This window comes from Poecile atricapillus, chromosome Z, assembly GCF_030490865.1.
Source record: "Poecile atricapillus isolate bPoeAtr1 chromosome Z, bPoeAtr1.hap1, whole genome shotgun sequence".
NCBI lineage: Eukaryota > Metazoa > Chordata > Aves > Passeriformes > Paridae > Poecile > Poecile atricapillus.
This window is the reverse complement of record NC_081289.1, coordinates 53,979,720-53,994,914: the sequence shown is the minus strand read 5'-3', so window position 1 is coordinate 53,994,914 and position 15,195 is coordinate 53,979,720. Positions and strand designations below refer to the sequence as shown.

The window sequence follows — 15,195 nt, the reverse complement described above, 5'->3', positions numbered from 1 at the left end:
GTTGTGATTTTACAGGAGGGGGGAAAAAATGCTACAACTATATTTAGTAAAATCTCTTCTAATCCAGTTAATGTGGAAGAACTATTACAGCAGCTATTTGGAACTGAGCATTTTTTACAGTAACACAGACACCAACAGCAGAGGGCTTATTCTTAACCCATCCATTTGTGAAGTGTTGAGTGAAAATATACCCATGCCTAAGACATAAAAAAAGAAATAAGGTAGGCTGTAATTATAATTAGTAATTAATGTAAAACAAAACCTTAATATGGTTATTTTGGGGAGGGTGGAGTAGTGTTTTGATCATATTTAAAAACAGTTTCCAGGGAATTTTGATATTTTTTTACTTAATGATGTAGTGATTAAAAAAAAAAATAAAGACAAATTCCTTTTTTTCTGGTACTGTTTTCCTGTTTGGATTGAAAAATCTAGTTATTGTAAATTCTCTCTCAAGATACTCTGCCTGTTTCTATCCTTGCTGTTTTAGCTGTCAATTCTCTCCTGTAATTGTATCTTTAATATCCATTCTCACTGACAGATAACAAAGTGCATAACGCTATTTTGCTTGAACATGTTGTAACTGAAAGATAAAATGGCAGGTGCTAATTCGTGTAAAGAATGGTTTAGGTCAAGTTATTTGATTTCCTACTGACCCATGCAATTCTCATAACAGGAAATTATATCATTGTTGACTTCAAGTGCTGATCTGTGATCATTTCAAAGTGTTTCATTACCTCTCATTACCAAATCTGTTAAATGAATACTGCAGGGTTATTTGGTGGTGTTTGTTGTTGTTTTTTTTATCCTTCTTTTCAGCAATGGTATAGCAACTCCATGAAAGTCATATGCATGTGGTTGGCTGACAGATTAGACGTTCAGCTTCACATCTACCAGCTGAAGACTCTCATCAAGATAGTGAAGGTAAATAAAATATGTTCGCATTAAACTGCATAGTAAAGAGAAAAAAGTAATAAGGTAATAACATGGAAGATGAACCCAGAAGTTAAGAAAATGTGGAATAAAGTTGTACACTAATGTAGGTTAAGGTTGGGATTTTTTTTTCCCCACAGCTGTAGCAAATTCCAGAAGTAAAATAACTTATTAAACTCCTTAATATTAATTATATGTGCACTAGTATTTGTCATAAATTCTGGACTTGGAGACAATTGAGATAGTTCCAAAGAATTTTGCAGCTAGCTGTACAGCATTGCTGTATGATTATTCTTACTAAATTTTCATTTGTCTTGTTACCAATTTTTTGGTTTACCTGAATAATTTCAATAGTGTTTCCCTCTTCTCCTAAAAAAATGAGTTATTTTCTTTTTTATGCAAGTGTAATTACTAGGCTTAATTGAAAACAGTATTCAATACATTAGGTAACATTTTCTAATCTGTGATACTCAGAAGTAAGTATCAATAGAAATACCAGTCCCTCCACTTCAGTCCTCAGTTTTTTACATTGGCCAAAGCCAAATGCTTCCAGGTAGAGTGTAACATGCATTGCAATAGGCAATTATGGGTTAAGCTACCATGAAAGAAAATTTCCTCCTAACTCCCTTTCAGATCGTAGTCGATACCCTTAGGCAAGAGACAGAAAACCATTTCAGATCTTTTTCTTTTTAATTCTGTCTTGTTTAACTTTGGACATTCTTGTTATCTGTGCAGATGTGGAGTAAGAAACACCTGTTGTCAGTGGTGACCTCGACTTCTTAAAAATATTTTTTCATTAAGTTCTTGCAAGATTATAAAGTCAAAAGCATTTTAACTCATGGGCACTGGAATTGCAACTGCAGCTTTCAGGATTCACTAGTAAAAAAGGAACAGAACAGAGAGAAATGCAAGAAAACAGTCATAATAATGATGGCATCATGGCTCCCTTAAAAACCCAAGCTTAGCTTTGCTGGTTTTGACTGGAATTTCTCTGGGAGCAGGATTTGGCTCTTCACTTGATTGTGTGCCCAAATGGCAAAAGCAGTTTGCTGTTCCTTGTTGAAATTAATGGCTTGTGTCAAAGGTTTAAAGCTATTCTCACAGAATCACAGAATCATAAAATGGTTTGGGTTGGAAGGGACCTTTAATGTTACCTTGTTTCAACCCCTCTGCTATGGGCAGGGACACCTCTCACTAGACCAGGCTGCTCAGAGCTCCATCCAGCCTGGCCTTGAAGACTTCCAGGGATGGGGCATCCACAGCTTATCTGGGAAACCTGTTCCAGTGCCTCACCACTCTCACAGTAAAGACTTTTACAAATCTCTAATTTAAACCTACTCTGTTTTAATCCATTCCCTCTTGTTCTATCACTCCATGCCCTGGTAAAAAGTCCCTTTCCAAGGCAGATATGATGCCCTGAGGAAGACGATCAGCATTAGAGGATCTAAACCCTGTACCCCATGAGAACTAAGAATGGGCAGGCTAACTTGTACAAGAGAAATATCACCAGGGAGATTAAAGGAAATTTGCAAAACTGAATTTCAGGTGAATGAGCAGCACTGCCAACCTGCCTTCCCTCTGCCACCTGGCACACTGGTTAGCCTTGTTTGAAAGCTCCCAATGGAGGTGGGAACACTGCTTCTGGCAGTGGCCTTTCTGTGCCCATATACCTGGTTTTCTCTGCATGTAAATTCCAACTGTGTTATTCCGTGGATATTAAATATCCACCTTCTGTGGATATTAAAGATTGGAAGAGATGATGTCAATTATATTCATTCTGGAAAACAGAAAATTTTGTGGACCTTGGTTTTGGAGGGTGAAGATAGAACTCAGGAACTCAGCAGGCAGGAGGCTACTAGGAAATACAAAACAATGGTTCAAAAAGAGTATCATAAGAAACTTTATCTGCTTCAGCCCAGCTGCAGAGAGACATGGGGAGGCATAGTTCCTCCAAACTAGAGTGTATGAAGGCACTTTTGTGTTTGCTTTAGGAAAAATCAAACAAAAACACACACAAAAAAGCTAGGAAGCTGTATTGCTCCTATCACCTCTTAAAAATTTTATTTTTTAAATTTTTTTTTTTTTTTAATTTTAAAAAATCAATCAAACCCCAAATAGATTGGAGGTCATTTTTGAAGGACACAGGATGAGTAAGAGAAATATAATTCTTTTGGATTTGGATGCGACAAGAGTAGTAGCATTATTAAGAAAGCATAGAAGGAGAAACATTGTTCCCTTTATTCTCTTTAAAGGCTTATGATGGCATAAAGGTTTCATTAGATGTCTGAGACATGTGCAGAGGGATGTGACTAAAGGAGGGTCAAGGACAAAGAAAGTTAGGGAGAAATGAAAAATTAAGCTTGGAAGTGAACATTATTATCCTGCAAAACTATGTCAAGCGAAGAGCAATGTCTGAACCCCAGAGTGCTGGTCTGAGAATGGGAAGAATACAATGTGAAAGTGAAGGAAATTGCTGTAGGACCCGTTAACAGCATCAAAGCAAATTGAATGCGCAGTGTTATAAAAAGGGAATGCAATGGTGACACTTGAAAAAGAACAGGCGGGGTACTCGCAGGAGTGTGTGAGCAAAACACAAGCTGCATCCATTGACTCTGACGCTGACCTAGGAAAGTCAAATAAATCTCAGTTGCAGTGATTCAAACAAGGTTTAAATAATCATCATAGGGGCAGAAAAAAAAAATCTCACAACTGAATGTTACCCATTTTAAGAGTGGTCTTTTGCAGTTCTCTGAGGTATTGAGTGAAACAAGATTAAATCTTTTCTTTATCTAAGGGTTGTACATGGTCTCCTCAGGTGGAGGAATGTGCCTGATAGCCCTTAATTATCTTCCATTTTCTTTTCCCCATATTCTCTTCCAAAACATTCAGAATTTGTAGTGAGAGCATACACAAAATAAGGAACTGCCTAGATCAGTTTGTCCTTTTTAAGTCTTTAAGGGTTACATCAGGAAAGATTATTTCAAATATGTTATAATCTAAAATAAAGTACATAGGTGACTTTCCATGTGCTTACTTGAACACAGAATTAATGAATAAAACAATTCCACTCAGAATTCTTATATGATGGAAGAACAAAGTAGTGTTTGCTTGTTCATAGGAAGGTTGAATACCAGGGAAACAAAATCTTCTGAAATGAAAAAAAGTAGATGCAAATCAAAATGTAGGGACTTAGAATGTAAATTAAGTAGGTAGTCACCTGAGAAATTCTGGCACTATATAGTATAGATCATAAATGGTGTTCGTTATTGCCACATTTGGCATATAAATGTAAAGAGAAATATAAATAAAATTACACTATGGGGGAAAGGTCAAGCATTTACATTTTCTGTGAAATGACAGAACTGAACTACCTGTAGCCACATTCATATTTCAGTAGGTATCTAGAGAAATTCTCAGCTGGTGTCTTATTGAATAAATGAAACAAATGGAAGTTACTGAGAAATCAGCAGTTAGACTATGCTATAGCACAAAATACAACCTATTAAAGGAATGACCATACAATCAGAATCTCTAGAGTTTGTAGAAATCTCATGCAGCCCAAAAACTAAGACCGCAAAATCTTTATCAAGGTGATAGGTCCCTAACCTGCAGGAGGAATAAACCTGTGCCACTGGCATGCTAGAAATGGCCAGTGAATAGTGAAAAAGTACTCAGACTTGCTGGAGTCCAACTCAGGATGTTTTACTTTTGCCACAGAAAACCTACCGAGACTTCAGGTTGCAAGGCGTGATGGAGGGGACGCTGAACAGTAAAACCTACGACACCGTGCACAGCCGTCTGACTGTAGAGGAAGCCACAGTCTCAGTCACGGATGCAGGAGGACTTCAGGGCATTACAATGAAAGACAGTGATGAGGAGGAAGGATGATATTATTTCACAAAGCATTCAGAGCTGATGGGTGATGGTCTGAGGGTGGGATTTATCTTTGCCTTGGGGTTTTTTGGTAACTTGTCCTTGTAATTGCATTTATAGTTTTGCCTTATGATATCGGTGCAGAAATGTAATTTGCTCCATTAAAAAAGAAAGTAAGATTATCAGAGGAAAAGTGCCAAGGACTTTTTGAGAATAATGGTTGTAGCATATTTTTATGTATAGCTTTGCTTAGGGCTGCAAGAACACTAGCATGGAGTTTGAGTTCCACTTGTGATTACATTTCTTTCCCTTTTGTTTGCTACCATTCATTCTTGTATCTCCATCTGATATTGATGTCCTGTGCAAAAACAAGATGTGTGTCTCACTTAAAACACAGCTATAAAGGAAATCATCCTTGGAATGAGTCAATGCCCTAGGTAAAAAAAATAGTGTATTTTCAGGATTACAAATTGTTTACCTTTTTTTTGTGCTTAATTTTACATTATTACGTGATGTGCATTAAAAATTTTAATCTTGGTTCTTTGTATATTGAGACTGGTATATAAGCAGAAGAACTTCAAGGACAGTCAAACACAAACTGCTTAAGAGTGTCGTGTCTATTCATTTTGCAAGTTTAAAGATATCTCATCCTGTTGGATCTCAGTAAGCTTGCCATCTATGTTTGTATTTCTGTGAAAATTTTCAGGCAATAAGAACACATTTTGTCGTGGCCATTTATGTATCTACCCAAGTTTGTATAGAATTCTACAATTAAAAGATGTTTTCAGTATTTCAAATTATTTCACACATTGTATGATTCTTCATGAGAATTACATTTTTGAATTATTTAATTTACATAGTGATTTATAGCAAATATGTTTGTTTCTTTTATAGAGCAGATATATATAGCAAACAAGTAGCCAAGGACACAATGCACTGATAAAGGAAAAAAGCAAACAAAAACCCCTTAGTAGCAGATGAACAGACAGGACCCACTGCCTGCTTTTTGATGCCCTCAGGATGAAGTAGAAAAAACTCAAATTTTCATCAGTCAAAACTCATGCAGACAGATACCAAAAAGTACAGCTTTTTTTTTGGGGTTTTTTTTTTGTTTGTTTGTTTTTGTTTGGTTTTTTTTGTGGGAGCATGACTAATCCCTGAGTTTTAGTACACAAAATCAGAAAGAACACAGATGACACCCAAAGAAGTTATAATAGGTTGCTGAGGTCCTGGTTGAGCCATAGCTTTATACCTAAGGGGCTTTACTGAGGAGCTGTTGTGGGTTTGCAAGGCTGATGTGAGGTTTCTGTGCAAGAACAGTCTGTAGGATTTCAGGGGTCTATTGCAAGCATGCAGGAACTGAGAATGAGAGCTGCAGGGAAAGTGGTTTTCAGCACGTGGAAGCTCAGCTAAGCAGGGAAGGGCAAGTTACACTTCTCCTAGGTGTCTAGGGAGAAATCCTAAGTGTCAATTTTTTTCTGTGGCAAACCAGTTTAATCATCCCATGAGCTGAGGTGAATTCAGCTACAAGAACTGGGAGCTGGTAAAGTAGACCATTCTGCTCAACTTTTCATCACCATCTCTGCTGGGCTGAAGGAGGCACAGGGAGCCCAAGCAGTATTTTTCCCTATTACCAGGCTGCTAGATGGATTTGCTGTTTTGGGTTTTGATAGCAGTAAAATAATTGCATATTCCTTTCCTGTCATTTGTCCTAGCTGTGCTGGTGTTTGGAAGCGGATGATGCTTGAAGGGCCATTTGGGACTCTGGCTGAGACCAGACTTGGTAAGGGATAACCTGCCTGGGCAGGAGCTGCAGCCTCAGACCCAGTCTGGCTGTAGCAGACAGCAAGGTGCAGAGGAAGCCAGGCTGTCCAACATAACACCCGTCTCCTAAGCCCAATGAAGCAGAGAGATCAGTGTCAGTCAGGCACAGAAGGAGTTTTGTCTCTGCAAAAGTCTCTCTGCTTCCCCTCTCCTCATCCTGACATTCCTTAGACCCTGCAGTGGTGCCTGTGGAGAAGCCAGGTGTAAAGAGGTGAAGGTAGGTATCATTCACTTCAGTGGCCCTGCAGTGCTTGCCAAGGCCTCCTAGTGCAGAGTTGTGCCAGGTCTGTGCAGGCTTTCACCAGAAGGCACTAAATTTTTAAAGTTCCAAGGTAGCACAAGAATAGGAAGAAATACCCAAACTGAATGCTATCCCTAGCAAGCTATTAACAGAGTAGGGAACTGGAGTGGGACCTAGAAACATCAGGACAGAAGTGCCTGTCACCAGCACAACCCAGGAGGTAAGTGATGGGTCTGTCTTCTTCAACAGAGAGGGACCTGGCATTACACTGTGTCCAGCTTTGCTATCCAAAGGGAAACAGTGATTTGCACTCACCTCCCCTTTGGGCTTTTCCTCTGTCCCAAGCAGCCCTCACACCAAGAAAAATTTCCTGATTAGGCAAACAACTCTCCCTATCAATCTGGGCAATTACAGAGTAGGTTCTAGTAATTTCACCTGTTAGGTCCTCAAGAGACTGTAGGCCATCATGGTCCTGATGGGACTCACCTGGGACCCCCACCCACAGCCTCTGTCCAGGAACTCAATCTCAGCTCTGTCCAGGGCTGCTAAGCTCTGCCCCAGTGATGGCAGTGCTGGATTTTCACCTCAGCTGCAGCCCCACATGTGCTTATTTATGGGTCCTGTTTGTCTAGACCCTGATCCAGAGACTGACTTCTGAGCTTTCTGACCATCACAAACATGTTAATGGTCTGGTCTCTGAGTTGCCACCACCTCTTCCCCTGCCCTGCTCCCTGAGTGGTGGTGCCTAGTCCAGGCAACCAGGGAAGTCCCCCCTGGCTCCCTATGCCTTAGGGAGCAGTTCATCCTGTCTACATCCTAATACAATTTAAAAAAAAAAAAAAAAATTAAGAAAGAACCCACCTGAACAAGACTATGACTTGTGAACTATGACTAAGACAAGACTTTGTGGCTTGAAGTGGGCATAAGTTACTCAAACTTCACGAAGCACTATACACATACACCCCATATGTCAAGCACTTCGCTATGCAATTTCGTCTGCATGCAGTACTTGCAAGATGTATTTGTCAGTAACATAGAGATGAGTAAGAAAATGCTAAACAAACAAAAACATAAAACAAAGATGATGAGAATAATAAAACAAAATACACAGATTATGTAACTATGAAGAAGTTTCAAGATGTTTGGGGAAGAGAAATTAACTCAGACACAGCGTAGGATAAATTATTGTTAAAGACACAGCACAGCAGACATCAGTGGAAGACAGGTCCAGAAAAGAGTGCTTCAAGTGTCCTTTAATTTCTTCCAAATGAAAATAATTTTTTTAGTACCCAGATTTGTGAAACCGTGAACCGACATGAAGCTTGAGAAGGCCAGTGAGTACCTGCGTGACAGCTCCGGCGTTAGGCACCGTCGCCTCCAGCAGCCAGGGCAGTGCCCTGTGGGGCAGGGCGCAGGGGCCGCCCCTACATCTTATCTCAGCTGTTTAAGCGGAGCTGAGTGCCCGTCCCGAGCGGACGGCACCGCCGCTCCCTGTCCGCTTTCCGGGGAGGCGGGCCGTGGGGCCTCCGCGGGGACCTGCACTCCTGAGCGGGCGCGGGGTGCAGGGAGCCCTCGGGAAAGGGGCAGCAGCCGTCTCGTGTAGTTCATTCCCCCTGAGTCCTAGTGGTATAAACGGGGCTTTAGAAGTCGAATCAGAAGCCAGGACCAGGTGCGCGCCGCCGCTGCGAGCGGTACTCGAGGCCGGGATAGGAAAGCGATGCTCGCAGGTCTCCTGCCGCCGGGCAAAGGGGGCCTGGAGCCAAGAGCTCGCTGCCCTCGGCTGTAGCTTACCCCGGACAAGGAGGCGATAGGCAAGGCAGCGGCTGGGGGAACCACCTCGGGGCAGGGCGACTTTGGGGCACTGAGCCTCCCACCTCCAGACAAGCAAAGCCGCCGGCTCAGGCCGCGCCCTTCGAGCCCGCACCGGCGGGTCCGGCAGCAGGGACTGGTGCTTGTAGAGCGGCCCCTCCCTTTAAACGCGACCCGGAGCAGAGGGCAGCCCCCGGCGCAGGAACCGACACAGCTTTGGAGGAACAGCCAGGCTCGGAGGGCGAGTGGCCCCGGGGCAGCGGTGCTCACCCAAGGCGCCCAGCGGAGCGGCCTCCCTCCCTCCCTCCCTCCTTGGCCCTGTGGGCATGGCACCCACAAGAACGCTTCCTTGGGCTCGCGGGGAATCTCGGGTCAGGTGCCGGATGTTTCCAGGTTTTGGGAAACTCCTCCTGAGACCCACCAGACTCCAGGCGCAGAGGGCGGGCGGGGCACCAGTGTCAGCTTCGGAGTGAGCAGCAAGAGCGGCTCCACGAGGGACGCGGCGATGAGCGCGGGGGATCGGGGAGGGAGTGTAAGGCTGTGAGGCGGGTTCCTGCACAGAGAATGCCCCTTAGGCACCTGCCGAAGGGGGCTGAATCAGATGATTGTGTGTCAGCGAAGGAGTGCGGAGCAGACGGCGGGAGCCGCACGGCAGCGGCGGGGCAGTCGGGGAGCTGGGGGGCTTCTTGTGTCCGAAACGGGAACCCGGGACCCCCGTGAGACCCGCAGAGACACCACGGCCGGCCTCCCTCCGGCATGGGCGGGCTTTGTTTTAACAGCGACTGGGGGGAAAAAAATGCAGCTAAACAAACAAAAAAATCAATCACACACACAAAAAGATTGTTTTCGGCCTTAGTAGGTGTATTGTCGTGTCGCCCCCTCCTCCTCTTCCTCCCTCCTCAGTTCTGAGGGTGCCTCAGTTGTCCCCTGTGTCCGTTCCCTGGTAGGGGCGCCGAGCGAGCAGCTGAGAAGGTGGCGAATCCACCCCGGGCTCCGTCCAGCAGCGGCTGCGACAGGGCACGACTCCTTTCTCTTACTTTCGTGCTTATTTTCACATTTTTCACTTGGCTTCTCCCCCTCTCTCAGCAGGGGCACATCGAAACGGGTCCCACCATAAACGAGCGGGGTTTTGTCCCGCTCCGTGTCCGGCGGACACCTTCCTGTCGCCATGGCGAGCCCGGCGCACTCCGGTGCAGGGAATACAGCACACAGGAGCCCACACAGCGACCGGCTCCTCGCTTTGCTCTAGGTTACCTCCCAATACACCCACAGAAAATGGAAACAAAAAATAAGTTAATTGCTCCTGATCCTATTCAGGAATCTTAAAAATAAATAGCTTCCCCCAGCCAAAGACCGCAAGGCGTTCATTTAGCAGTATAGGAGCTAAACATTTGTTGAACTGGGAAAGGAACAAATGAGAAAGTGTCATTCATGGCTCCAGCTGCCGCTGGCCTCTCCCAGCCACTTCCACCAAGGGCCCTTTGGAGTTGATGACACCGCTGGGTCCCCTCACAGGCGGACTGATTAGATTAGACGTGATAGCTGCAGTCCACGTTCGGAGCTGGCACACTTAGCCAAATCGCTCGCATGAATTACGGGAGGGCCGGAAGCGCTGCTTTAGAGGGTCACTTGTAATTTCGTTTATATGTGATTAGAGGCTTTATACATGAAAAGGCTTAATTTGCACCAGTTTGGTTTTCGATTTAGGGAGGTCTGTACGAAATGTACTGTACTGCCAAACTTTGTTTTACCTCCGGGAGCACTTGTATTTTGCGGGCCAGTGTTAAATGTTTTTCTTTTGTGATGGATTCTGTTACAAATAGCAATACTTTATTATTTTGCTTGCGGTGGAACTGCTATAGAAGGACGCCAGCACACCCTCACTGTATGGAAAGACTACACATAGTCTTCGAAGGCGTATACACACACGCACTCACATATTTATATTATTTTCTTCCACCGCAGAAATTATCAGTGGAGAAAACGCCGAAGTGTTACAGTTTAAAAGCTGGGAAAGGCCAAGCGCCTTTGCCCACGCTCCAGAAATCGCAGAGCCCGAGGCTGCTGCGAGGTGTATTCGTGCTTTGCGGCCGACCTCCGCAGAGCCGAGCGGGGCCAGGGCCCGGGTGGGCCAGGGAGCCGCGTTCGCTGCCCCAGCAGCCGAGCGGATGGCGGCAGCAGCAGATCCCACCGAAAAGGACGGCGGTCGTGATCTCCCCCAGCGCCGGCTGATGAACTGTGACCGCCGGCTGGTCCACTTCCCCCCGCTCTAACTCCCCCGTTTATACTTTTACTTCACTTCAGACGACAGTAAGCGACAAGTTCTGAGTAGGAATGAACAGCGAGCCCTCCAGCACAGCAGCAGCCAGGGGCTAATTCCGAATTGAAACAAGCCAGCGCCAGCGCCCTCCGCCGCGGCGGGGTCTGCGGACGGGCGGGCGGCTGAGGGGAGCACGGCGTTCCCGCTGCGTGTAGGGGTAAATCACCTCTTCACAAGTCCGGCGGCTCGGGAGGGAACAGCTTGGACTGATGCGTAGCGAGAGCAAACCCAAGCTTTAGCAGCGAATCCCGGCAGGGTCACTCACTATTAATGACGACTATAAGAACAGTGATAACAGTAATCGGGGTCTATCCAGCCGCTGTCGAGTCCGCCGATGTCGTGGCCAGAAAGACGTTCTGTAACCTCCAGGGTTCCTCCACGTTCGGGTTGCCCAGAGGCGTCCTGGAGCCCGGAGGGATGTTGCCGTCCCCGCCCTTAGCCGGTCGTGGGGAGCCGGCTCCGGGCGCACGGAGGGAGCAGACCCCTCGGGCAAGAGGGCTGGGATAAAACACTCCCAGGAAAATATTAATACAAGCAACAGAAGGTTAGCGGAGTTATTATCCTTTTCAATTCATTTTTTACTTAAAAACGCAATGGAATTATTCATTTTATTAAGGAGGAAGAAATTAAAGATTAGGCTCTAAAGCGGTATTTTACCTCCTTCTAATCGCCTCTGGGATCGGATTGGAGTAATCCTGACGACGAGATGAATTCGCCGATGACTCGGATTTTGAGTGCATGTAGAGATACGTTATGATAATAATGCAAGTGAGCAATATCAAGAACATACCTTAGGAACGAATGAAACACAAAACCGATTACAGGGAAAAAGAGAACAGCAGCTTTCCCGGGCAGAGCACGAAATCAACTCGAGGCAAAACTTTTGCCCTTAATTTCTGCAACGGTTTGTAACTGTGGGAGTCCGGAGGGCCTGCTCCTTCTCCCGCCGGCCCCTCCTGCAGGGACTCGGTAGGTGCTGCAAGCCTGGAGGGAGCCCGGGCCCGCCGTGCCCCCCCAATAGAAACCTGCTCACAGGTTTCTTATTGCCACTTTCAGAGGCTGTAAATCTCCCTGTCTCGGGAAAAACAACCCTGCACCAGCACGGCAGAATATTTGCAGCTCGGCGGATATGTAAAACTTAAAAAAAAAAAAAAATATGCGTTCTGAGAGCAAGACAAAGCTCAAGAGAGGACTAAATGGATATGTCGAGGCTGATTTTAGTAACTGTATCGTGGGCCACACCGGCATCTAGCATGGCTTCATCTCTGAGACAGAAGAGGATGACGTCCGTACCCCCCCATCACCCCCCCGAAAAATTTTGCTTTTAGATCGCTATGAAAATTGGACATTTACATTAGTTATCGTGAGAGGTACTGAAAGAAAGCGGGGTATATTCGTAAGGAAGTAACGAATAATAAAGCTACAGCTTCTTCAAAAGTGTATTTCAATATTGAGGAGACCAGTATAATTGCAATGGCAGGGCTGTAATTGCTGCTTTGGGATATTTACCCTGCTCAAATGACACTACATATTTACAACACATGTCAAAAAGTCAATCCCAAAAAGACCAGTTAAGAACAAGCTGTTAACATATTAAGTATATGAGATTTGAAGCCTCTAAAACCCACTCAACAATAATTCCCTTCTTCAGCACCAATCAAGAGGAAATTTGCCTAGATTGAATTAAATGTAAATTGCTCTGAAGGAGGAAATTCTCCTCTGGCGGGCACAAAGTACGAGAGAGGCACCGACACTCCGGAGAAGCGGGCAGCCCGAGCCAGCTGCCCTTCACGGGGCTGGGGTGGGGGGGGGGGGGGGGGGTGGGGAGCCGGCTGCGTCCCCCTGCGAGCCCACGATCCCTCCTTCCTCCAGGTAAGAGGTGGGCGGCTGCAGCAACCCGATCCGGGACAGCAATTACTGCTTTACCGCCCCGACCCAGCTGCCGTGGGGATTGCGTGGCGTTTCATGTGAGCGGGGCAGCCCCGGTCAGCGGCCCCCCAACCAGAGCAGGGAAAAACAGGGAGCAGGGCCGGGGCGAGGCATCGCGGCCGGAATCCCCACACAGCCCAGCACGGCCCAATGCGGATCCCGTCCTTCGTCCGCCTCACGCTTTCCCGCACGGCTGTGTCCATCCCGACACGTCCCGAGACCAGCCCCGGCTCCTGTTGCCCGCCTGCGCTCCAGGACACCGCAAGGATGGGGCGGACACGGAGGTCGCAGGGTGAGCAGAGAGTAGTGCCCGGGCCACTGCCCGTCCTTCGACGTCCGTCCTGGGGGCTGCAGGACATTCTCTCCCTCCGTGCCCCGCATCTCCCCTTTGCTCGCATGGAGCTCCCGGCCGCGGAGGTACCGTCGTGGAACGGGCGCTGCCTTGCTCTCCTCAAAAGGAGCCGCCGTGGCCTGAAGCCGCATCGGCCAGGTCACAGCTCCGGGGGCAAGGATGCCTCCCTCCATCGCTCCTTCCTTCTCCCCATCTCTCCCTCCCTTCCTCCCTGCTCTCACTTCCTCGCAAGACGGCTGTCCTGGGCCGGCGGCTGCGGGGGGAGACACTGCCATTTGCCTGTTCCTGGGCTGGTACCGAGCAGTGGGGGTCGGGCCTCCCTGCCTCACTGGAGGCCTCCCTCCATTAGCAAACACGAAACCTCCTGCCTCTCTTCCCCTGCCTCGGAGAAGGGCAGTGCTGGACGTGGCCTGGCTGCTCGCTCCCAGGGGTGGCAGGGACGGAGGGACCTTTGGCTTCTCCTGGGTATTATTTCGGTAGTGGCCTCTCAGCCATCAGTCTAGCGAACCCCAGACCGACGGGAGGAACGGGACCTTTCCTGAGCCCGAACTGTCGGGTGGTGCGGTGGGCGGGAATACAGAAAGTCCTGTACCCGCTGCTGCCCGTCTCATCTCCCCGACCTTCGCTTCGCTGAAAAGACGAACACCCGCTGGCGCTGCCCGCCCCGAACAGGGCCGTCAAGCTTCTATTTAATACATGGTGATTGCATCTGTTTAGGTGCATATATACCTATATACAGTGTGTGAGCTGTATATTTCTTCGTGTATCTACGCCAAGCCTGAGTTTTCAGTATTTGTGTTGTGTGTGTATTCTGTAAGGTCACAGAAGCTATGTTTAGTGTATATGCAGGCTACATATGTATATATATACAAAAATATATAAATAATGCTTCATATTTAAAAGGCACTCCTTCTTCCTACCTCCTTTTTCTTCTCTTCCCCTGCCCCAGGTTTTGAATCATCCTTTTGCTCCCAAGCACTCGTTCCACTTGGCCCGGGAGGTTCCTGCAGCCCCACGCGCTGGTCTCGCCGTCTGCTTGCTGCAAGTCCCCCGCTTATTTGTCTACTCTGTTTTCCAAAAGCTCACTGCCACCTGACCTTGTTCTTTAAAACAGTGAGCAGTCCCAGGAGCAGTACCAGGAGCAGAGCAGCCATTTCCCTCCCTCCCTCAGACACACACACGTAGGCACGCACAAAAAGAGCTCGGGCTGGAAAGTGGCAAGGAAACAGCTTCCCCTCCAGCCGCTTCTTCTGCAGCACCTTGTTTGACAAACACCCTGGCGCTTGCCCTTGAATTGGGTTTCACATCCCTATTTAGCACTTGGACAATGATTTTAGATGATGTCATTTAAAGCCAAACAAGAAAATTGATCTCGGATTTGCTTGGCCTCTAAAGCCTGGTTAAGCAGATTGCAAATAATAATAATAAAAAGAGAGCGGGAGGGAGGCAGAGGGGAGAGAGGCGAGAAGGAGGGAGGGCCACCTCCTTCCCTGGGCGGGGGAGGCGCGGGCGCCAATGAAAAGTAGCCGCTTGCTGGGGGGGAAAAACTTTTCCTGTTGACTGTTGGAAGCGAATTGAGCAATTATCTAGTTTACCTTCTCCTCTTGGAAGTTAACGATTGGCGAGATCTTGGCTGCGTTATTGACACAACACTTTCTATTGATAGAAATAAGTAGCGATTGTCCCGAGTCATTGGTGCGCCAAAGTAAACTGTGATGGGCTGGCATGAGTCCACTGGACTGAGAAGGCTGGTTCCGCCGGAGGAGGCTGTGGTGATGGTGGCAGCGGCGATGCTGGTCTCTCTCTTCGCAGATCACTAACAAGAAAAGGGGCAGAGAAAGTGAAAGAGAGAGAAAGGGGAGAGGAAAAAAAAAAAAAAAAGGAAAAAAAAAAAAAAAGAAAAAAAAAGAGGCGTCT

The 15,195-nt window shown here is 46.8% G+C and overlaps 1 protein-coding gene across 3 annotated transcripts in view; it reads left to right on the top strand.

The window, feature by feature from the left end:
- The window catches only part of LOC131573263 (calcium-dependent secretion activator 2-like), a 283,517-nt gene extending 277,923 nt beyond the window's left edge, over positions 1-5,594 (top strand). For all 3 annotated transcript variants that reach the window (XM_058827047.1, XM_058827048.1, XM_058827046.1), the window contains 2 exons: positions 817-921; positions 4,648-5,594. In XM_058827047.1, the coding sequence (XP_058683030.1) occupies positions 817-921; positions 4,648-4,818 (276 nt within the window). In that variant the 3' untranslated portion in view covers positions 4,819-5,594. The remainder of the gene's footprint in view (positions 1-816; positions 922-4,647) is intronic.
- Positions 5,595-15,195: the final 9,601 nt, after the last annotated feature.